Source organism: Amphiura filiformis, chromosome 9 (assembly GCF_039555335.1).
Source record: "Amphiura filiformis chromosome 9, Afil_fr2py, whole genome shotgun sequence".
NCBI classification, from domain to species: domain Eukaryota; kingdom Metazoa; phylum Echinodermata; class Ophiuroidea; order Amphilepidida; family Amphiuridae; genus Amphiura; species Amphiura filiformis.
The window spans coordinates 62,107,917-62,132,924 of NC_092636.1; the positions used below are offsets into that span (position 1 = coordinate 62,107,917).

The 25,008-nt window shown below is 35.8% G+C and overlaps 1 protein-coding gene across 1 annotated transcript in view; it reads left to right on the plus strand.

Moving 5' to 3' along the window:
- LOC140161289 (uncharacterized) overlaps positions 1-24,881 on the plus strand; it is a 54,006-nt gene extending 29,125 nt beyond the window's left edge. Inside the window, 10 exon segments of the mRNA XM_072184763.1 lie at positions 2,717-2,832; positions 4,323-4,500; positions 5,471-5,503; positions 5,967-6,119; positions 7,101-7,334; positions 10,499-10,585; positions 11,802-11,858; positions 14,870-15,005; positions 15,971-16,160; positions 18,253-24,881. Of these exon segments, the coding sequence (XP_072040864.1) occupies positions 2,717-2,832; positions 4,323-4,500; positions 5,471-5,503; positions 5,967-6,119; positions 7,101-7,334; positions 10,499-10,585; positions 11,802-11,858; positions 14,870-15,005; positions 15,971-16,152 (1,176 nt within the window). The 3' untranslated portion in view covers positions 16,153-16,160; positions 18,253-24,881.
- The last annotated feature ends 127 nt before the right edge of the window (positions 24,882-25,008 follow it).

Below are 25,008 nucleotides of genomic sequence, written 5' to 3' on the forward strand. Positions count from 1 at the left end.
TTCTTTCGCAAAATTGAGTTTTTTTATATGTTTGTACTTTGTTATGTTTTTTATAAATACAAGGAATGAAAATCCAGATTTGTAAAATCCAACTGCAATATTTTAAGGATTTTATTTCACTATTCCACTCGTGTTTGAAATTGAAAAGGAAAGAAAATCTTTGTTGTACCAGCAGGGTACACGCGCGCAACAAAGCATCGCGTTGCGTATCGCGTAATTTGTTAACGCACAAATACGCTTACGCATACGCGACGCTTATCTGCATCGCTGCACATCTTATGGAAACACCACAGAAGCACAAAAACCTAGTGGTCAAATGGCTCCGTTTTAGCTGATAAAATGTGGGTTTTTCAAGTTCTTTCCCCGATTTAAATATCAAGTTATGAATGGATTTCACTCAAACTTCTCAAGGGGCCGTGGATTTACCCGATGTTTATGTAATGTAAGGTAGAAAAATAAAAACTGCCACATTCTCCTGCGAAATTCGATGAAAGTGCAAAATATGACCACTTTAAACTTCAACGGCCATTATTTCAATGTTCATTTTCTTGGTAAAATGACGATTTAGGTACACGATAACTCAATAAATACAGCATCTATAGGTAAGCAAATATGATCATCGTAAACAGCATGATCGACTCAAGAAATGGTTTTCTCATTTTTTTATATTTTGGTCTATTTCCGATTTTAGGCATCATTTTGTGCAAATAGGCGTTTGTGAATTTTAAAAAGTTCAATTTGATGCCTTTTATGTCAATATCTCAAAAAATACGGCCAATATCAAAAAAATAAAAAAACTTTTTTGGAATGGAGCCTCAAGATTTAGCTAAAAACAAAATAAAATATTTTGGAAAGAGTGTTTTTTGTTATGATGTACCTAACAAATATTGCCAAAAACTCACTTTTTGTGATTTTCTTCATAATTGTTGTTTTTACCCCAAATCTGTATTAAGATTTATTGATGTCTTGCCTTCATAAAATGGTATACTTTTATATGTCTTGCACGAATAATTACAAAGTTATTGCACTTTTACTACATGCATGTCTGAGAGTACACAGCCTCCTTAAATGTGTAGCTATTTGAATACAAGAAACCTCTTCAGGACAATTAAAATTGTGAAAAAAGCTTTTATTGTGAATTTCACTATCAATACCAGATTTAATATTTGGTCACACTTGCTTACATGAGTGCTTCCCATCTATGCTAGAGAAGTTTCACACATTTTGACATTTTGATTTGTAAACCAAGATACAGGGTGTCCCAATAAAAAGAGGCCCCTGATTGCACCCTCTTTTTCGCCTATTTCTGAAAAGTTGATTAAATATATTTTGGTATACAAAGAAACCTTTAATCGTTAGCTTTTATAAACCAAAACAATTATATCAATCGGCTCACAACTTTTGAAGATATGCTCTTTTGAATAAAAGTACCCGTTTTTCACTGTGTCCACGGATAACAAACAGAGTGGTTGGGATGGCTCATGCTGTGGAGTGGCCTGCACGATCACCAGACCTCACACCACTTGATTTGTTTCCTTTGTGGCAAAATCCAAGATCTTCGCAAACGTATTACTGAATGCATTCGCAAGTATCCGGCGCACAAGGATGGTACCCAACGCAATTGATGCAATGAGGACCAGGGCTGAAACCTGTATTCGCCAAGGAGGCAACCAGGTAGAGGGCAGAGCAGCACAGTAAACTCACTTCAGAAGAACCAAAGACAAACCAAACAGCCTTTTAGGGCTACCTTTAATCCTAAAAAGAGAAATGACTTATGCTGTAAATAAAAAAAGAAAGCAAGAAATAACAAAGTAAGAAATTAAGAAACATAATAAAACAAAAAGGCATAAATAACTAAGAAAATAATATTATTGCAAGTAAAGCAAAAGAAGTCCCATTCGGCATCCATTTTACACACAAATTAATGACACTATTAACAAAATCCATTGCCCATAAACCCACTGGTAAAGCCCATTCCATAATTAAAGTTATTTTATAAAGTTATCATTGAGGAATGTTTGATATTCATGCATGGTATGTGTACTCCTTTTCAATCTTTGAAGTAGCCAAACCTTCTCCGTGGACAGAGTGAAAACGGGTACATTTCTTTAAAAGAGCATATCTTCAAAAGTTGTGAGCCGATTGATATAATTGATTTGGTTTATTAAAGCTAACGACTCAAGGTTTTTTACATACCAAAATATATTTGATCAACTTTTCAGAAATAGGAGAAACAGAGGGCGCAATGAGGGGCCTCTTTTTTTTGGGACACCCTGTAGCAGGGATTTTAAACAGTTCTCTGAACAAATATTTGACTTATTTGATATTTCTTCCTGCATCCATTGGATTTCATTAAAAAGTGAGGTGGAGCAGTAAACACCTAGTCATATGACCCACCGGAAAATCCGGGTCACATGACTTGATGATCGGCTTGTAGACTCCAGATAGAACGTCTCCCTTTGTCTTGAGATTGGGGTCCAAGGCGGCTATGTAGTAACGCCTCCTCTCTGAAGCCATGTACTTGACATTGTCCTATTGAATTAGATAGCCAAGTAGTTCCAACAACATGGTTAGCAAATTACAAAAATAAGAAATGGATGGGTACCGTCATTTTGCTCCAGCCTGTTCCACCATATCTAATTAGAGAAAGTGGTGCAAGTCCAGAATCTTATTTACAAACTCCTTTTATTTTATGTTTTTTAATTTGTTTTGTTAGATTGGAGGTGCAGGTGCCTGGATCAAGGGTGAAGATTATTTCCGTATGGATGGCTCCACATCAGCTGCTTATAGGCATCGCTGGTGTGATATCTTCAATGATATAGAAAATATAAGGTGAGTTAGGCAAAAAAAAGGTGTTTTAGTGAAAAGAGCTATGCTAATGCGATTTTTTTTTTTCCAGTCGCCGAATGCTATTTTTTGTAGATAAAGGAAATCGCACAACATAGGCCTAGTTTTGTATGTTTTTACAATCACAAATAAAAAATGGTTTCTGTCATTATGTTGGCTAAAAATAGTAAAATATTAAAAGTGTATTTTTTATGACAATCTATTTGTTGTGTGCCAAGCCCAGGTGCAAAATTCGGCAACCCAATTTTTACACTACCATGACTACAGCAAATTTCACCGGCCATATTTCGTTCAAGGTCACAATATTGGGCAAGTTTTTTTGTTTTCACCTGTTCAAATGGCCAATAGTTATATTCACGTAGGTGGGAGCAACTAGAATTAATCAATAGATTCAAAATAGGATCGTTTCCACAAAGCTATTGGTGGAAAATTTTGATTGTCAATTTATAGGGTTTGTGTTGTGAAACGGTTAAAGCTAAGATGGCCATTTCCTCACATTTGTGGAATTTTACCTTCATGACATAAGTAATCAGGCAATTTGTTTGTATGATTAAATGAGAAATTAACAATTTTAATCCCAGCATCGGGTCACACTTGCGGTGCAGTTTAAACCATTTCTTGTCCATACAGTAGTCAAGTTATTGAAGTTGACCGAAAAGGAGGTTTCCAAAACTTGATAGAGACAAAACTCGGCATTATCATGCACATTGAATGAAAGCTTGTTCCTTTGGCTTGTGTATAGATGAGGTGACCTCAATGTTTATCAACAGTATATCGATATGCTTGAGTGAACCCCATGCAACCACTGCACTGTTCAATAGCCTTATTGTGATGTGGCAGGAGTTTTAAAAACACGAGCCCTGAACAAAATATGATGCGTGCGCATACTGCCAGGCATTGACGTCAACTCATCTATATAATGGCATATTAAGCAGAATTGTAGTTGAGTCTACCATATGCAAGTCCCTGGTACCCAAGTCTGAGTCCGAGTCCAAGACTCACAAATTTCATTCAGTGTTTTAGCTAACCTCATAGTACTGGGTAATTCTTGATTAGGCAACGAGAAAAGAAAACCCTGTTCAACGGGCCCGACCGACCCAGATTTTGAACAAATTGGGGGGAAATTTTTTCCTGTACATATAAATGCTGACCCAAATTTCGGAAATTTCTGGAACAAAAATTGTTTTTTTATTTTCTCAAATTGCAAATTATTTACAGATTTTGGTGATTTTTTGGGTCATTTAAAAAAAAAAAGAAGAAAAAAAGAGGGCTGACCGACCGACCCGACTTGAAAGGTCCGTGCGCCCGTAGAACAGGGTTTCTTTTTTTCGTAGCCTTATTGAGTTTTGACTTTTGCTTATGAATGATGGTGATGTAAAAAAAAGGCCATTATCAGAAGAGTTTAAACTAATTTTGCTGTGAATTTTTTGAAGACAATTTTGTTAACAAGTTGATATGATATTTACCTGTGACAGGGCCAGACTGTTTCTCATCTCAACCAAAGCCGGATCTCTTGGTGTGAACCTTGTTGGTGCTAATCGTGTCATCATCTTTGATGCATCATGGAACCCTAGCCATGACACACAGTCTATCTTCAGAGTGTACAGGTTTGGCCAGGAGAGACCGGTCTTCATCTATAGGTTTGTGGCACAGGTAAGAAACACTTGTTTGTTAGATCACTTATTCTGTTTAAAATCTTGCTCCAAATGTAACACAATATTTTCTACTTCACTTTGAGGCCCGTCATCATTCAAACATTCTTATTCCAGGTTTTGAGTTCAATTGCTCCAGTAATTTGGATTCTAAAAGCAGGCCAGTGGCCCAAAGAAGTGAAAGAACAGTTCTGGGTTGGCATACCTCCAAACTTCCTTGTTTTTGTTCATACCACCTAAATGACACATATTTGAAGCCTTTATAGTTTACACCTGGCCAATTTTGTGCCTATTTTGCATTTTTCTCAGAAATTATAGCACATTGGTGACAAGTAAGATATGTATATAGGGGCAAGGACTACAACTATTGCACTGGAAATTTTATTTCAGCACAGACAACAGTTGTGGAGTTACAGTCAAAAATGAGGGAAAACCAATATTTGATCAATAAATCAATAACTACTTGTCTTGAGTTGCTGAATTTGCAGTGCAGTAGTTGTAGTCCTTGCCCCTATAATATCCATATCTTACTTGTCACCAATGTGCTATAATGTTTGAGAAAAATGCAAAAATAGGCACAAAATTGGCCAGGGGTGTAGTACCCCCTTAAAGTTCAGATGAGAAAAATATGTGCTTTCATCTAATAACAAAATCTGCATTTTAATGGTGTTAAGTGAGGGGATGCGGCTGCTAGTCGGGTCACCCACCTTTGTAATGTAGTGACAGTTTTAATGTTATCACAGTTTTATCACAAAATACAAATAGGGAAGGGGGAGGACACTCAAGCACGAATGGTTCCCATTTGCAACAAACAATTTTCGGACACTTCTTAAACAAGTTTAACCCTGCCATTTAAAATGCTTCCTGTGTCAGGCTGTGTTCATTCAATTGAAATTTGTAGTATTATTGTATCTTGTCATCTCTGCTAACATAGATTCATGCATGTATTTTCTGTTTATTTGTGTAATTAGGGCACTATGGAAGAAAAGATATATGAAAGACAGGTAAGTTAGATGCCAAAAATTAGCCTAAAGTTTTATTGTGAAAAATCATTTATTCAGAAGTCTAGAGTTGTGTTTATACTTATTTGAAGAATTGAAAAAGTAAATTTTAAGATTGAAACTTGTCAACTTGTTTATGACATTCTGCTTGTCCAGTTCCAAGTATGTTCTCTATGGCAGAGAGAGAACCCTTACCGGCAAGACATGATAAACCATCACAGCCAGGTTTTAGTCATCAAAATTTCAAGCCAGTAAAGAAGTTCAAGTTGCTGGGTATTCACTGCTTTTATGAATGTAAAATTGTGATTATTATTAACCTTTGAAGCCCAGGTTGCCAAGCTTGGTCACAGACCAAAGTTAGGCACAATTAAATAACCACAGGTTCTTGTATACTTTTCAACCATTATGAATGTAAAATTGTAATTAGTTTATCAAAATCTCCTCTCTATTGCTTCCTTTTCACCAGGTTGCCAAGCAGTCATTGTCTCAGCGAGTGGTTGATGAGCATCAGATAGAAAGACATTTCACATCAGGTCAATTACAAGAGCTGTATACATTCACACCAGATAGGCTTGATGATCCAGATAGGGAGGAACAACCATTACCAGCTCTACCAAAGGTAGTCAGCAAAACAACATTTATCTACCCTATGTATTTTCGGGAGCCATATTTTTCATGTTTTACCGTACTAAATACGGTGAAACCGTACTAGTTGGCATGTCAGTGCGCATTTAACTGGGCAGTGGGCACAGCTTTAAATCCTAAGTGTTCGCTCAAAGGGCTGATATACACACAAATCTGTTTAAAGATGTCATAGATGGTTGCATGAAACAGCTGCCTCAATGTGGTGGTGTCACAGACTCGCCAAGATGACATATAGTATAGGGCCCCATGGATGTGGGTGATTGGCAAAATTAAATCTGAAAATATACAAAATTTAATGAAAAAACAGACCAAACATTATATTTATGGTTTAGATTTGGAAGAAATTTTAATAAATCGGGATTCCAAAACATTTGCAATTTTGCTACAAAAGCAAATTCGCACTTTCCCCAGTTTTTTAAAAGAATATAGGGGAGGCATTTAAGGTGGTGTTAAAGGCAAAGTTTAGGGAAAGCATGAATTCCAACATTTTTGCAAATTAAAAAAAATCGTTTTTTGGCCACAGATTCCATATTACTTACAAACTTTTTACGGGAAAATCAGCAGAGGTCATTCGTGATGTTCTTGAACGATTTGACACCATTCCAATATTTATTTGGACATGTGCAATTTCAACCGTATGAGGGCAGTATCCAGGTCTGAAATTTTTCGGTCCCTGGAGAGCAATAATCAGAGGAGGTATGATGCTGAAAACACTGCCGAAAATTTTTTAAAATTATTATCTTCTTCTGTGCCAAAGATGAAAACGGTCCATAGATCTTTAATTTGCATTTAAAACCACCTTAAGCCCTCTCACTTGTAATAATTATTAAAGGTAAGTGTTGCATGCATGAGAAGAAAGTGGTTAGTATTTGTAGGAATATACTGGTCTAATGTTGCTTGGCATTGGTCCTAGCAGGTGAGTATTGAGAATAATATTTCCTTGTAATTCTCACAGGATCACATCTTGGCAGATCTGTTGAAGGAACGGAAAGACTGGATTGTGAAATACCACGAACACGACTCCCTTCTGGAGAACAAGATTGATGAGGAGTTATCTGAGGAAGATAGGAAGGCCGCATGGGCTGATTACAATGCAGAGAAGGAAGGTCGTATGAGTTACCAGTTGTCAAGGGGACCATATAATACAGGTTACGCTCAGTCCTATGGTGCAACTCCTATGATGCTACAGGTAGGTTATCTTTCTCAAAAGTTTTTTCACATTTGTTTGCATGTATGTTTCAGAATTGCAACGGTTCACAATCATTTTGTTTGGGCTTTATGCAGCTGCTAACTAGTACTGATTTTCAGTGTTTTCTACTAATACTGAACAAATTAAGATAAGGTGAGGAAAAATGAAAACCCTGTTCTACAGGCCTGACTCAGATTTTAAACAAATTGGGAAAAAAATTTTCCTGTACAAATGAATGCCGACCCAAATTTCGGAAATTTCAGGAACAAATTTTTTTTTTTTTTGTATTTTCTCAAATTGAAAATTATTTACAGATTTTGGTGATTTTTTTGGGTCATTTCCAAAAAAAAAAAAAAAAAAAAAAAGGCCAACCGACCGACCCTACTTGAAAGGTTCGTCCGCCCGTAGAGCAGGGTTTCTTTCTTTTGTCGCCGAACTGAAAATGCTAAAGAATGCTTTGAAAGTGTGAATATGCTAATTTGGTATGGAAATGCTAAATTTAAGTCTTGAGTATGCTGCAAAGTGTTTTTCAAGGTTGATAACTTGGGCCATATTATCACATATAACTTGAGATATACTGCCTGTTCAACAAGTCTGGAATAATTGTGCATCATTACATATAGGTCTATTCACTCATCTGAATCATTTAAAGGCTTTGCTAAGTGGTAAATAAATTATTCTGCGCACACCTGTTATGCCTTTACATTTTGTTGGGGTTTTTGCAAAATGCTGATTAACAGATACGTATAATCTATCTTAATTTATTTAATAGTGCTTCACGCGATGCACCTTATGCGAATAGCAAAAGCAGGGCTTTTTCACTGTTCAAAAAAAATCCATAACATCACCCTCTGTCAACAGAATATAATAAAGATGGTTCATATATGGAGTTGGATGCTAATGTAAAAGTGTAAATTTTGGTGCAACATTAATTTTCACACTCAAAACAGCTAACACAAAAATGTGCGAATATGTTCTTTTAGAAATAGCTCTATGCAAGAAAACTCACATCATGAATTTAATTAAAAGCAAGCTTAGTAGTTGACAATGTGTGAACAATTACACACACAAATTACCACTTAAAGGCATCAGGCACTATTATAGTCTCCACATAGAAGTACAAAGTAAATAGATCTCGGAAACTGAGAATAATTATTTCCGTGCAATGCTTCTTTGGCGCGCCAACTGCTGCGCGATCAACCCCCGATGCCACAGATTTGGTTTGTACTTCTAAGTGGACAGACTGTAAGTAATGCAATCATCAAGTCATTTGACATGCAAATCCAACATTCACTTTCCATGTTCATAATATGGGATATTTGCAGACCTTTATTTTGATGAAAACCCCATCACAATTGAACTTACGGTTGCTGAGAGCAATAAAATACAAAGCAAGTTGAAAACTATTATTGGCAATATCTCATTTTTAAGCAGTATTAGCGACAAATTACTCATTTAGCATGATCACATCACTTGCCATGATCGCAACAATTTGATTCATCTTGAAAAATTAACATGTAGGCAATGTGGTTCAGTTAAAGAGGAGTACAATTACAATGTTTCAATGTATTGAAAAATATCAATGTTTTCCAACATTAACTTATGAATGTTTTGGAATTGATTAACATTGAAATGATCAAATTGGCATGAAAAGGGAATATTAAATAGTACTTTTCTAATACTTCAGACTTTCTTGATTAATAAGGGGGCAAAAATTACAACCAAATCAGTGAAATCACAGCATATGCCATTGCTAAAAGTGGCTGGTACAAAAAAATGTACATGATTGGTGTGATTTTAAAGCTTTTGAAGTAAATTATATTTCAAAAAGTCATTTTGTTGACATAGTGCTCATTGTGTTAGAGCTGGTCACAAACATTTAAATGTAGTCAATATTTTCAATGTCAATGTTCAACGTTTTTTTGAACATTTCAACACCTAACGTATCATTCATCTCATTCAGTTTGTGGAGGCATCTCACATTTTCATTGATTTTGTTTGCTTAAATATATTTTTATCCTGCTCATTTTTTCTTGGCTTTTATTAATTTATGCATGCTATGTTTATGCCTCATGTAAAATATCATCCTCATCCATATGTTATCCTGATGATGCTGTTGACTTGTCTGTCTATTGCTGTGTTGCTGATGATGTTGCTGCTGATGATATCCTGCATGCTTGTGGTGTTGATGTAATAGATGGCCAAGGTATATATGTTTTACCTAGTGAGATATAATAAAAGACTACTACGCCATCTTTGTGTGTTGTTCATGGAGGCCACTTAATGTACCTCTGGAATATTTTGCTATGCGTCCGGGAAGCTGCAATACAAAGTGTGTGGCTGTTTACGTCCAGTGTGTAATACATTTCAAAAGCGTGCAAGATTTCAGGATGTTACCAACAAATACCCGAGATACATTAAGTGACGTCCATAAGCGGCAAACCAAGATGGTGGATTTGCCATAGCGTTACTTATGGTGCAATTTTGAGTCAGTAATCTTTAAGAAATGCTGGTTTCATACTTTCCTGCCGCTCAGACGATGATTATGCTCCACTGCGCATTTGCACCAGAAAAGCTAGCGGTGACCAGCGGCAAGCCTATATATCAATCACTCCACCTCTGCCCAAGCGGCAACTTCGCTAGGAGTTGAATTCAAATCAACGCGAAGCGGTGCCGCTCTGACGCATGAGAACAAAATACGATTTTGGAGTGGTGCAGAGCGGCCACATTGGCTTTCAGAGTCATGCTGCTGCCACTTGGCGGTGTGCCGCTCCGCTTGCAGAAAAATACAAGCGGCATGATGAAGTGTCACACAGCTCAGCGGCAGAGAGTATGAGACCTGCATTAGTATAATATCATGGATATTACTGGCAATATATTATGGGTCTTTCTGCCCTTGATCCATCAAAACATTCCAAGTGCATTATCTTAATATATTTAGGCTTCCATAATCCATATCAGCCACGCCACAACCACTTATTCCATGCATGTACAGAAACCTTAGACATGTTGACTAATAAACTTTTTTTTTATACCAGTGCAAGTCTAAACAAATCTAGAAAATGATTTTGACAACTCATCCTCGAGGTGAGGGATTATTGCATTAGCCTTCCGTATCTGGAGTAGATTTACATTGTATTCTATATTTTGATAATCTCTTGCAGCAATTGTATGAAGATGGTAGCAGTGTATTACAAGCTGGACAGAGTATACTTGGACAACAACACCAACAACAATATAGAAATATAAATGTAAGTATCAAGGGTTGAGCACCTGCCCAAACGCCAGGGGCGGGTAACTTCGCTTTAGGGCATTACCAGGAAAAAGTAACCGCCCAGCGGGTAACAATTTCAAGATCACATGCATACAATTTGCAAGTGATAAGTTTAAGGGCTGGGGTATGAACGTTTGGACAGTATTTATTGTGGGACATTAGAGCACATCAGACATATCGAATTGCATTCTGAATACGAAGAATGTCATTCTGATATCAAATAATTTTGATTTTTTGAAATTGCAATTTAATACACATTTTATGGCAAATCATTAAAATTGATATTTTTGATATTTAACAGTACTTGAAGTAAACTTTATAAATCTGATGATTTGTACTTAAAGTGTATGTAGGTGGGATGAAAAGTCGACGATCAATTGAAAATTTTGACCTTTCGTATTGAAGATATGGATTTTTTTTCGCAAAACACCAACAAAAATTAGGTCTTTTTGGGAAAAAAATCCATATCTTCAATATGAAAGGTCAAAATTTTCAATTGACCGTCGGCTTTTCCTCCCTGCTACATGCACTTTAAGAATATGTCATTAGATTTATATAATTTTCGAGGACTGTTATATATCAAAAATTTGAAAAATATCAAATTTTTATAATTTGTCATAAAATTTGTATTATATTGTGATTTTCAAAAATGAAAATTATTTGATATCAGAAAGACATGCTTCATATTCAGAATGCAATTCGATAGGTCTGAGGTGCTCTCATGTCCCACAAAAAATACTGTCGAAATGCAATAAACGCTCATTTTAGATCCCTTAAAGCTTAGCACAGCTCATGAAACATTCATTAATTATCCATAATTTTTTAAACAACCGAAGTGAAAAAATATTACCTAACCTTTTGAAGCGTTGAATAAATCATGTTAATTCTGTGTTGGTCGTAAAAATATTAGGAATCTACACAATTAATGTCATGGAACTTCTGAATAAATCGCACTTTGGACAAAATTTGACCAGAATTGCCTGGTGCATCTTCTTTGAGGCCCATTTGACACCAACAGTCCCCTTCATTATGAGCTAAAATAGTGTAAAATCCAAAATTGTGTGCTCAAATCTCGTTAGGTCTATAAATTATCCTGTAAGGAATTACCCAGACGAATTCACCCAATGCCCCTCAAGATTCCCAATTTAGTGCAACTAATTTATCTTTTATGTACTTGTATTAATTACATCTAGTTGAATGGCTATAATCCATATGGCTGGCCATCCAACGTATACGCACACAGCCAAGCGGTGAGTATGGCAGGCACACCACCAGGAAACATACATACGTACATGCATGTCTGTGTTGTACTTGGCCGGCTTTCATTTTTTTTCCTTGCATGTGTTGTTTATGCTTTTTTTATCACTCTATTTTTTTAGATAAATGGTAGGGAATATCGTGTGCCAGTCAGCCAATATGATCAGCAAGTGAGTATTATAGGGAACCGGTTGAAAAATTGTTATATCATCATGACTAGATTTCAAACAGATTGGAGATGAAATGTTTGGTTTGATGTAACCAGATTATATTGACTTTCAGTCTTACACTTTCTGAGCAAAGTTTCAAATGATGTCAGTTGTCAGACTTGTCATAAGTTAAGACTTATCAGAAATGAAGTGACTCAAGTTCATTTTTCCAAATGTACCTAAAGAGATAAGGTCAGTGACTTGATACTCAACATGACTCTAGAAATGATAGGACTGGAACATGAAATTACTTGTTAAAACTCCTGTCAGTCATATTTCTGATGTTTTAGTGCTCACTAGCTTTTTATCTGACAATCATCTCTGATCTTATTCCACTCTGAAGTCTAGTCAATGATATGATAAAGATTATTCAGTCTGTTCCTTGTAGGTATTGCCAACATGATACTGCATGGAGTGATCTCTTACAGAGTCATGATCAGCCATTTTAGGCCATATTTGGGATAATGTGCTTTTCGATTTCAAAATACAAATGTAATCATAAATTAAGCCATGATGAATGGAATCATGCATAGAAAACAGTGTCAGAAGGGTAAAAAGTACCAACATTTAAATCATGAAATTAACTCTGATATAATATGCACAGTGCAGTTGGCAAGACTATCCCAGGTCGCCTTTAATTCTTCCGCCGTGTTTTTGATTCCTTGATATTTAACCTTTTGAGTGTTGAGTATGTGACCATCTTTCTCAATCACTAGTTGTTGGATTTAGAGGTGTAACCAGGGGGTGGTAGGGTACAGGGAGTACACTGCCCCTTCTGATTTGGGATGAAAAGGATGAACATATGTGTATTTTTAAAATCTGCCTTTTTGGACCATGTTTCATCTGCAGAAACAAGCTTCTTCATGAGCAGGCGTTTAGCCCCTTTCAATAACCAGACTGGTTATGCACCTCCTTGGATTACTTTCATAATAACTGATTGAGGCTTACCCCGGTACTTGTCGGAAACAAAATTCTCTGTTATCATTTTAGTTATTTTGCCTTCACAGCAAAGCTGAATATCTCCCACATTTATTTTGATGACACCCTGATTAGTAATACAAACAGCATGCTATTATTGATTATAGTATGAAAGGCCATCTATATTTACATCACATCAAAGAGGGTGTCAGAAATGTGTGTCATAATGATTAAAAATCATTAAGTATTTGTACAGTCTTCAAACTGTATCATTGCTGAGCATTTTCAGACCTTGACAAATGAGAATTTCCTTCGAAGATAAACCCAAATTTCCCACAAAAATAACAACACAATTTCCTCTTTGTATTTCTTAATTTGGGAAAGCAAAATTTCCCTCCAAAAATATCTATATTCCTGGGAGTCCATTATTTTGGAAAATGTCCAAAAAGATGGACAAATACTTTCCTGTTGACAATGTGACATTATATGGATGGCTTACAGCTTTTGCGTTTCCTTTTCCCCTTAAAAATGAATAAATCGGGCTGAAGAAATTCCACGTCACTCTTTGCTGCCTGCTGCACTTGTGCTTTTATTTTGCAAGATGCTTAAAAGTGAAATACACTAATTACTGATTTGAACACATACTGCATATGACAACATGCTTTAAATATTAGTGTTATTTGTCATCTCATTATAATTTCTCTCTCAATCAAGGTGGTTGGTTGGTAATTTGTATTAAGAAACTGAATAAGTGTTTGTGTTGAGTGAATTTACACTAACAGTATGGTTCTAAAAGTATGATTTTACTGGTTTTCACAGCCATTTTGTGTTTGATATATTCTTAATCATGTTGTATACATTTTAAAAATGAATGTAATTGTTAACAAGGGAAAAAAGATTGCATATCAAAGTACCACTACTAATTATTATTCTTTGAACAGTGAATTAAACACTTGTGCCCTGATTCAGACCATTTTGGTCAATCCCAAAAGCCTATGCCAAAGTAACCCTAAGTATGCATCATTTGTGATTGTTACTGCACAGGTCATTGTGCTCAAGTGACGATGTGCGCATAGATTTTATAAAGGAGTCTGGAATCGACCGAAAAGGTCTTTGTTATTGGAGTTTTGATAGTCGGTGATGGCATAAACGATTGTACGGTCATCACAAAACAAGGTTCTATCTGCAAGTGTGTGTTGTGTGCGTGCGTACGCCTTTCATATGCATGATAAATTACTGCATATGATGTGCAAAAGCCGTGTGGTGTTTTGCTAGTAAAGCGTGAAAAACAAATTCACTTTTTGCCCATGCATTTGCAGGGAAAATCTCGTTTTGGGAGCAAGATGGCAGATCCTTGCACAGGATCAATTGTTAAGATCTTCAGCCAGTTTCTATTGTGCCATTCTTTCTGCATCATCAGATACTGGAATTACTTTGATTAAAAACTTAACATATATATCATAATATAAATAATGCATGCAGTTCCAATACTCAATTTAGAAACTATGGCTATTCCAAAATGGTATTTTTTCTACAAATGTACATGGTTAATTGATTTTAAAGTTATTATTCAGCCATGTTTTGCATATCGGAGAAATATTTTCTTTAATTTCCCTACAAATTAGGATTTCAAATAAACAAGGGTGATAAAATAATTGGTTTTAGCAGTGTCGTTGATATTCCACCAAATAGAAAATATTGCTTGTGGTGCATGCCATCATGTTGACACTCCCATATTAGTATACCATAAGTGTCAGCAAGTGCATGCACAATATCGAGTACTGATAAAGCTCTATTGGCAGATACCAATAGAACGTATGTAACAGAGAGACAAACTTAGACATCAAATTAAGTAAATATTATGCTTATCTCTTTAGCTTTTGATGCGCCAGTACCAGCAACTACAGCAGCAGCGACAGCGTAGCTTGCAGATGATGCCTCAGGGGACTGCTGGCAACCAGAGTGTATCCCAGCTGCTTGCTAATAGCTATGGTAATGCAGCGGCCGCCCCAGGTAAGTTGTTAGTTAGCAGTCAGATGGATCGCATGGTTATATGTGTAAAGTTTGTTTAGCTTATAATTGGCAAAAATTATTTGGTTTTTGTTATTGTGGGCATCAGTGTTGCCATTCTTCAGGAAATTTCCTGATTTCAGGAACTTTTACTTGGGATGATCCTGTACAAATGTATGAGCAAAGTACATTTTTCAGGAATTTTTTTGCCATTTCAGGATTTTTTGACAACACTGACTGGCATCTTTGCTTGAAATTACACTCGTGTAAATTCACATAAGCGTGGCCCAGTGCGCAACTACCGTAAGTGGTGTGCCCAACTCTGTGCCATTCTATACCAATATGTGATGTTATGAGTTCATCTTTTTGCCAATTATAAGCCAAAACATTCTTGGTGTCACTCAAACACTTTTACAGAAGTGACTTGTGCTTAGCTAGACACAGTACAGGGGAAAGAAGAATCCCGCATCGCACACTAGCACAATTAAACATGCGATTACAAATGGAAACATAACATACATACATACATGTAGGCAGAGAAAAATCTCCGCGGACATACCTGCCTGTGGGGGGACAAATTATAGTTCCTGTTCTTCTCTAAGGGAATAAAACAAAATTTAAGAAAGGTCAAAAGTCCGATTACATTTGTAAGAAACTAGTTAAAATATTAGTTAAAATGGATCATTTTGGGTTGGAATTTTTCACATTTCACACTTGTGTTTCAGGGCAGGAGTAGTCAGCCTCTTAGATGATAAGATGTCATCAAACTTTTTGTTTGTTTCCCAATTAACTTAAGTCTCAAACTTAATTTGTTCATTTAATAGACATCTTCCTATTGCAAAGGAAACTGTAGATTATCTTTCAACAGAATTATCAAAATCATCTAAAATTCACTGGTACACAAGGCATGTCTTAAAAATTAATTTAGAAGTGATTGTTACTTAATGATACATATTGTAATTTTGCAGGTGCATACAACCAAATGAGTAGCCTACTATCCCGTATGAGTCAACAACAAGCAGCATCAGCAAGTGCAAGCCATATAAATAGTCTGGCTGAAAGGCAGAAAAGTAACTTGTATGAGGCCCTTAAGAAAACAGCAGATAAACAAAATCAACAACAAAATGGCAACGGCAGTGTCAACATGTGAACAGAACGGTGTGTAATCTAACAAGTTATTATGAGAGTAACCACCCTCATATGTAATCCAAGCTACTATATTATAATTCCCATAGCATGCTATACTTCAGGGCTCACGCAATGTTTGATGCAAAGTTGCTTGATGCCAATGATCAAAACAACTGCTGTGGCTCACAACTCAACACTTTAAGGGTACTACACCTGCCCAATTTTGTGCCTATTTTTGCATTTTGCTCAAAAATTATAGCGCATTGGTGACAAGTAAGATATGTATTATAGGGGCAAGGACTACAACTACTGCACTGGAAATTTTATTTCAGCACAGACAACAGTTGTGGAGTTACAGTCAAAAATGAGGGAAAACCAATATTTGATCAATAACTACTTGCTTTGAGTTGCTGAATTTTCAGTACAGTAGTTGTAGTCCTTGCCCCTATAATATACATATCTTACCTGTCACCAATGTGCTATAATTTTTACGAAAAATACAAAAATAGGCACAAAATTGGCCAGGGGTGTAGTACCCTCTTAATGATTAAAAAAAAAAGAAATAAGCATGTTGAGGTGAAATTGTACTTAAAGGAAGGTGACCTTATTTATTTCGAAAAACAAATTCTTTCAATCTTGTCATCCCTTTCAAACACTCATGCAATAAGAACATGTAAATGGTTTTTTGTAAATGTAACTAATTCCTAATGGAATTACCGACATTTATACAGCATGATATTGGTAGTCTACAGTGTTTTTATTATTGATAATCAGCATGATCATGTAATATATTGATTTCAAGTGAAAGGGCCTCTTTTTCTCATAAACATATTAAAATTAGAAGTTTGAACTCAGTGTATTTCCGAAGATATCATCAAAAAACTGCCTAATTCTGCAGTTTTTTGATGATTTATATGGAAATATACCGATTTGGAATGCCAAATTTCAATATGTTTATAAAAAAATACGAGCTTTCATCTGATACCAAAATCAGCATTTTGATGAGGTAAAGTGGGATGAGATTGTCAATCAGATTACCCACCTTTAATATTATCAAATGTACAGCATGACTCTCAAGCAAGTAATAGTATTATGTTAACAAGGGAAAATAATTTGTCTGTATGCTGTAGAGGTGATCTCATATATCACACACTGATGGCCGAGCCACTCAACAGCTCTCAACTTGAGATGAGTCCCAGTATAATATTGTTGTTCCCCTGTTCACCAACTTTTACATGAGACCATATGCACACATACTTTTACCTCGTTCCCATGCCCGTACCCCTCAATTTGTGGCCTGTTCTGCAAAATAAAGATGTATATTTTTTTTGAAAGAAAACATATGCTTTAAAAGGGGTCTCCGGTAATCATTACATTATGCCTTATATGTTGGAAAAATAACTATCAAGCATGAATCACATGGTTTTACTTAAAACTCATATTGACCATAAAAACGAATAAAAACAGTTGCCTCTCAACACGCGATATTCAAAATTCTGCCGCCTAAATTGTGTAAGTGCAGTGACTTAGTGGTTGTTTGTGCTCAATTGTTGTCAGCCTTCATTGTATTACTGGGACGTCATTGCACTCGACAATTTTGGCGCCCGGGAATTTTGAATATCGTGTGTTGAGAGACGGATGTTTTTATTCGTTTTTATGTTTACTATGAGTTTGTTTTAAATAAAACCATGTGATTCATGCTTAATAATTATTTTTCTTGCATATAAGGCATAATGTTGTGATTGCCGGAGACCCCCTTTAAAGACATGCTTCACATTAACCCCACTTCATTTATTTTACTGTATTTTGGGGCCACTTTTTCTGCTCCTTCGCAGTCAAATTTTAATTTGTATGTGAATATAAAGAAGAAAAAAATTTTTGAAGAAAAATATGCTTTAAAGACATGCTTCACATTAACCCCACTTATTTTATTTTACTGTATTTTGGGGCCACTTTTTCTGCCCCTTCGCAGTCAAATTTTAATGTGTGTGTGTGAATATTAAAGAAGTAAAATAATGCACTGAAATGCAAATTATAAAAGCTACACACACTATCTCCTGTGACCAATCTTTTATTTTTCTTTGACCTAATTTTGTTTTGTCTTGTTTGTTTTTTCACACAGAAATGAGAATATTAAAACCACACCTACAGAGACCAAACTCACTACATGAAGTATTAATCTTAGACAACAGTAATCCAGGCAACTAACCCAGATGAGGCAGACGCTTTCTCCAACAGGGGCAGTGTGTTTTTTAAATGAAATAGCCCAATACCTGCTATATGGGAAAATAAATTGTTGGAGAACAAAATTAAGTAGGAAGCATGATTTCTTTTTGGCGGAGTATACGCCCTCTGTCAGCATTCATGAACTGGGAGAGGCTAAATACTGTGCGGATTATTGGCAGTATCGGAAGTGAGCGCTGGACGCTCAAAAGTATGCCCATTTTTGAAAAGCAATCTTGTTTCCTAGTTCCTATACAGGTTAGCCTCCATTTAACCATAAGTGTTCAAAATTTGACCTCAAGATGGTTTTGTCCCCATTACATTCAAAGGTCATTCTTTGATGTACAAACAATAGGGTTCAAGAACTCGGTCTGGACAGGTGAGAATGTTTGAGATTGTAGTGAGTGTAGCTCACACAATCAATGAGATACCACCATTTGCTGATCAATCGGCAAAAAACAACTTCCAATTGAAGCCATTGTTTTGCATGACACACTCAACACCCGATGCTGGCACAATAATTTGCAACAGGGTTGCGAAACCTGCAATCTTGTAATCCAATTTGATGACTTTTGAACAGTTTTTGTGCCATATTAGAAACCAGTGGTAATAAGAACAAAATTTGGTGACTTTTCAACATAAGCTCCCGCAACTTCTGGTAGTTTTCTGTCCCATAGAAACCAGAAGAATTGGGCAATATATCGATTATTTGACATGCAATTTGGGCAGAAAGGTTTTAGCGAGGATTCATATGCATACTGGCAAGATGGTGTTTTGTTGAGAGCATCAATCTACCAGCAATCCAAGAGGTTTTAATGTGTTCCAGTAAGAATGTTGACGACCAAGGATCAAACCTTGATTGTAATATGAAACCATGTAATATAGCATTTCTGTATGTCTTATATGTAAATAGAAATTGTTTTGGGCTCATCCAAGAGTAATCAAGTTCCGTGTCACACATAACTTGCATTATATCAGGAGAAAAATATTGGGGCAAGTCTTTGTTTTGCACTTTGTCATTATGATCGCAGGATTTTTGTTGATCATATTCGGCACTTACTATAATGTAGTAACACGATATATAATTTTGTGTCTGCAGTGAGCGGATATTGATTTTTGATCATTTTAATCTGTTGAGCATTCCATATATATAAATTAAGATAGAGAAGTTAAGCATGTGGTATGTGATTTTAATAAGAAAAATTGTAGCAAAAACAATTTATTCAGTAACTTTATTTGGAGATTTTAACAATACTACAACTTGCCTGTATGAACAGATTGACAGTTACAGTAAATGAGGTCAAATGAAAGAAAAGATTATGAATGTATCATGTACAGATCAGTAAATCCTACGATTTATGAAAAAATCACAGATTTTTCACAAACACCTTGTTTTTTAGTTTATCAATATATATTATAATAGTGTAAAAATCTGAATTTTGAGAAAAATCGCGGGCCACCGATTGAGCCAATCTGACAATATTGCATTAATACAAGCAAACTCATGAAAGTAAAGTATGAGGTTATTCACTGGACATTTTTGTAAGGTTTTGAAAGTATCCCGATGTATATAAAATGTGCTCTCTGACTGTAATATAACATGTAGTCTTGTTCATAATTTGCATCAAATCAAAAGAAATTGCTACTATTTGCCTATTATTTATGCTTTGCAACCAAAGATAGTTGAAGTTTTGTTTGCTGGAGGTGGGGCTGGAAGCCCTATTCCTCGGACAGACTGTGAGATGGTCTGTCGGTATATTGTGACTCATCGTATAGTATGCTACATGAAACAGACTTGTGATACGTAATTGCTTAATTTTATTTTGAAATTTCAGAAAAGTTGATTGTTTTCATCATTTATAAAAAACAAAAGAAGAGCATGTGAATATTTTTATTTTATACAGTTTTTCAGACCATTGAAATTGATTTTCCACAAAAAAAAATCATTTTCTGCATTTTATTTTGGTCGGTACACTTGTAATTTTGTCTTGAGTCTCAAATCACTTGCTAGCACCCAATATGGTGCTGTGCTCAGTTAAGTGCATAGTACTATTCTGCAGAGGTGCCATTTTCCAGCTTAATCATATTTCCTTTTTTTTTTATTTGCAAAAAATACAGGAAAATAAGTTTGTAGCAAAAGTGAATAACTTATCTGGTTCTTACCCCACAAAAGGGAAATGTGTATTTATAAACCCTACACATGTATTGTCATAAATAAGTTCAGCTCAAATGACAATCTCCTCTCACATTACGAATTATTAAATAAAACTTTTACATACCCAAAATATCAGCACCGTTAACCAGCTGTAAAATATATATTGATTTAAATACCCACCTACCTTCATGTATGTTGTACCCACAGAACACTTTTTTTAAAACTTGTGTTGTCCTATGGGTACTGCAAGTATCCCTAATACATGGTACATGTCCACTACTATGACCCTGTGCACATGCACCTTGTTTATGTACCATGTGCCCTCTGGTACTGGCTCTACACAGGTCCACATATGATTATAGTGATTACTGGCTGAAAATGCTTAAGTTTGTTTATAAGATATTTTTAGTAACTTATTTTGTTTTCTTTGAAGGAATAATATGGTTTGAAAGATTGCTTGGCAGTTTGCCATGTAAACTGATTGCATGATGTAAATGCTTCTTTGATATACCTAACTTTGTATGATAAATGTTTTAGATGTAAAAGTAACTATTAAACAGATACAACTGAACAAATTGTGTGGTTCTATTTATCCTATGTGTTGTAGAGGTAATTTGTCTAATATATTGTAGATCTGTGATTTAAGACGTTTTTTATTTCATAAATTATCAAATGATTTTATACACTGGATAAGTTGGCTTGTGTGTGGTTGAATTGAAAAAGGTATTGTTAGAATCTTAGGAATAATAGGTTATTCCAGTTGAAATTCATACACACCTGGAAGACATGACCCTAATCTCCCACACCGGGGGTGTAGATTTCAAATGGAGCTGCCCATTCAGGTATCCCCATTTGAAATTCACACCCTGTGGAAGATCAAAGTCTTGTCTTCTATAGGGGTGCACAGATTTCAACTGGAATTGCCCAATGGTGCCTAGGCAGTGTTAGAAATAAGCCAACATTTTCAAGCCATTGGGTCAGTCAAACTGAATTGTAAAATTAACACAAAATAGTTGGATGACTAAATGTTACACTGGTCTACTATTTGTGACACTAAACAAATGAGAGAAATCACAGCAGGGAAGGATTGGTGTTAAAGTCTTTAGTCTTTCCGAGTTACTAAGTTGGACTCCCCTGGTAGCAGGCCAGCAGAGATTTGCATGGGCTTTGGGCACAAGGGGCCCTCCTTATTTCTAACACTGCATAAAGTGTAAAGGTATTTCGGCTAAGCTGTCCTGCCTTGATTAGTAGATGATTTGCTCAGTATTACAGATTATTTATGTAATAGTTAACATTTATAGAATAACTTTAAATGTACTACCGTAAACGTTCGCCTAATGGCGCACCTGGGCTCCTTTGCTTTGGGGTAAATTTCATGTGCATATAGAGAGCTCACTCCTCTGAAATCCCAACAAGAATTAAAGTACCGTGCCCTAATTTGCTGGTGGGAATTTTACGGGAGGGCACTTTTAGGTTGTGCCTAAAATTCCACTTATGTCAAGGGAGCCCATAGCGCCATTAGGCGAACGTTTACGGTATATAGTGGAAAATGTTTGCATTTTTGTTTTCTCAATTCAAGGTTAATATCAGAAACCTGAATTTTTTGGGTTTTTTACCCATATTATTTCATGTGTAGGTTTATGAGTATGGAACAGCGACTAAAACAAACTGCTCAGAACTGCCAAATTCACCGAAACATTTGTAAATAACACTCCAATACAAGCTACACAGTATTGGCAATTCCACCTGATGAAAATGTTTTCATTGCACACACCTGCCAAGCATTCCCATGAACTAGGATTTGAGACCAATGGTTTCCAATTCATTACAGAAACAATATTTTTGGTACATTTATGTAATAATTAATTTCAGCTCATCCGACCGTTTGTTGAGGTGGTAGAGCTGGAAGACCTATGGTCCTGGATGGTTTATTTTCCCGATTCTTCTTTTGTGATGCCATGTTAAATTTATTTATTTTTATTCTGTTGTGTTCCTACCATGATAATAGAATATCTGCCCAGTAATCTAATCTCCAGAAAGCACTAGGTTGATAATTAATGAACCTTGCACTGTATGCTGATGTAAGTAGAAATAGTGTACTGTATTATAATTGGTTTCAGTGTGGTCATATCAAGGTGCCTTTTATCCAGTGATTGTACATGTATTATCTGCACTGAATACTGTTGTATAGTGGCACTAATCCTGACATGTAGACTCTTTATGATTTTTTTTCTGATTTTAGATCAAAATTGTGAGATTTTGATGAAGAAAATTGTCATGTGCATCTTTGAATAAATGCCCACTTGCCCATTTAATAATATTCTTGTGACTAGTGCTGGATTGTAGTTGAAAAAGTTTTCCGAAACTCGAGACAATCCAACTTTAAAAAGGACCACATAAGAATACATGTCTACCCACACTAGGCTGCTAAAGCCTGCTTAATAATTTTAGGAAACATCCAAGTTAGGATGGGCAGTGAAACTGGTTGGTAACGCTTAATGCTGCAGGTACTGAATTTTAAGAGAATGTTCGGTATTATGTATTGCTGGATTTTTAGGGGGAGGTAAGAATGCCAAACAACATGCTCTTTATATCAGTTTCTGAAGAATTCCAAGCTGAATATAAAACTTCAAGATGCATATGCTAATTAGGCAGAGGCTCATGAAATGATCAATTTTGATTATAAATGATACAGCGTAACAAAACCAGGGAAGTGGTCAGTGTCTTGTTATGTCTTAGTAAATGTTATCTGTATTATAAGATGAATGTCAGGCAAATAATAGTAATATAATTTATTAGCCTGGAAAATAGATTCTGAGGTTATTGCCAACAATAGTTCTGTCCCAAAACTAACCTGAAACAATCGCAGTCATCTCAGGAACCATAAAATATTGAAATCAACAAGTAGTTAATAATATAAAATGATGGGATTTTGCATGACCTTTGACCCATTTTGCTTGATTGTAATTTGCATTGTAAATAAACAGAAGTCCTCTTGTACATTTGTGCTTGATAGAGAAATATGTCCACGGTCAAGTTCTTTATATAGTCAAGATTATAGGACTGTAGTGATGCACAATTAAATATGAAAGATGTGTGCTGTTCATTGATGGATTTAAAACAAGGGTTCTCAATAGGCGACCTGCAGGCTAGATCCAGCCTGCCGACTTGAGCAGTCAAGTTAGCTCAATCGATATGGCGTTCAACTATGGTGCGAGAGGTTGCGGGTTCGAACCCTGGCGATGCCTAGTATAATCTCATGGAAAATTGAGTTAGCTTGAAATTCCCCTGGACAAGGAACTCACTGCTAATTTGTTTCGTTGTAACCCGTACGAAACTTGGGGAGCTGATCCTGGTTGCGATGGTTATTTGTGGTATGTCTAGGGTGTGCACTCTTGAAGCAGCAAAGTCCCTGAATTGTTGTTTAATGGTTTATGGAATGATGTGGGCCATGGTGGTCAGCGACAACCTGTAAAGTGTGCTGAGGCTTGTGGATCAACGTCTAGGCGTTGTGCCTGTGCGTAGCGCACTAGAAATCACTGCGCTTTTTTTTAAATTGCAGTTGCCCCTTAAACAGCTCTGAAATATACAGCAAACATAGTAAAGCAAGGTGTATATGGCCTTCAAAGTACAGAATAATTGAGAACCCCTGATTTAAAGTGACAGATGACGTAATAAATTATATTAATATGACTTGTGTGTTAACACCGTTTGTGATTTGTCACTTTGTGAAATCCACTGTTAAATGTTATCAATTCTCTTTTGAAATGAAAGAATATGGATTAGATTACACCGCCTAATCTCATGCCACTTACCAAATGCAACATGACATGGAAATCAACATGGAGATATAGATTGCAATGTGTAAAAGGTGTATCGCTAATATAGAAAATACTATGATTACGATGATAGGTGTAATACTTATGGCAAGTAATGTCACTTTTAGGAGTCTACAAGTAAGAATAAAGACACTGCTGTGATAAGCAAAACTAGGTGACTACAATAACCTGGATCTTAACCAAGTATTTGCCAGGTATTCCATATATGGTATGGTCAAGATCTAAGCTATTTATTGGTTGTGGTCCATTAATCCACACTTATGGAAGTTCAGTTACTTGAGAACCCCGTCAGTTTAAAATGTTAGACCTTCTGGGGAATTGTTTTCTTGTTATCTCAATATGATATAAAATGGATCAGGGTAATTCAGCAGAAATTGAGTTGAAAAGGTGTCTGTGTTGGTGAAGAGAAGATGTGAGCACAGTATACAATTACAGTATGATTGATAATAGTATGTTTAACTTAAAGCTAATTAATGTTAACAGTTTTCATGTAAATTAAAGAAAGATGAGGACATTTGAAGAAAACAGACATAAGTGTGTTGTCTCATTTTCTGTCTAATTTATTCTCTTGATTCTGTGAGATTTTAACCTACAATGGCTATTCCCGTTAAGATTCCAGGTAGGAAAAATCTTGCTGATGAACATGATAAGGTTCTTTTAT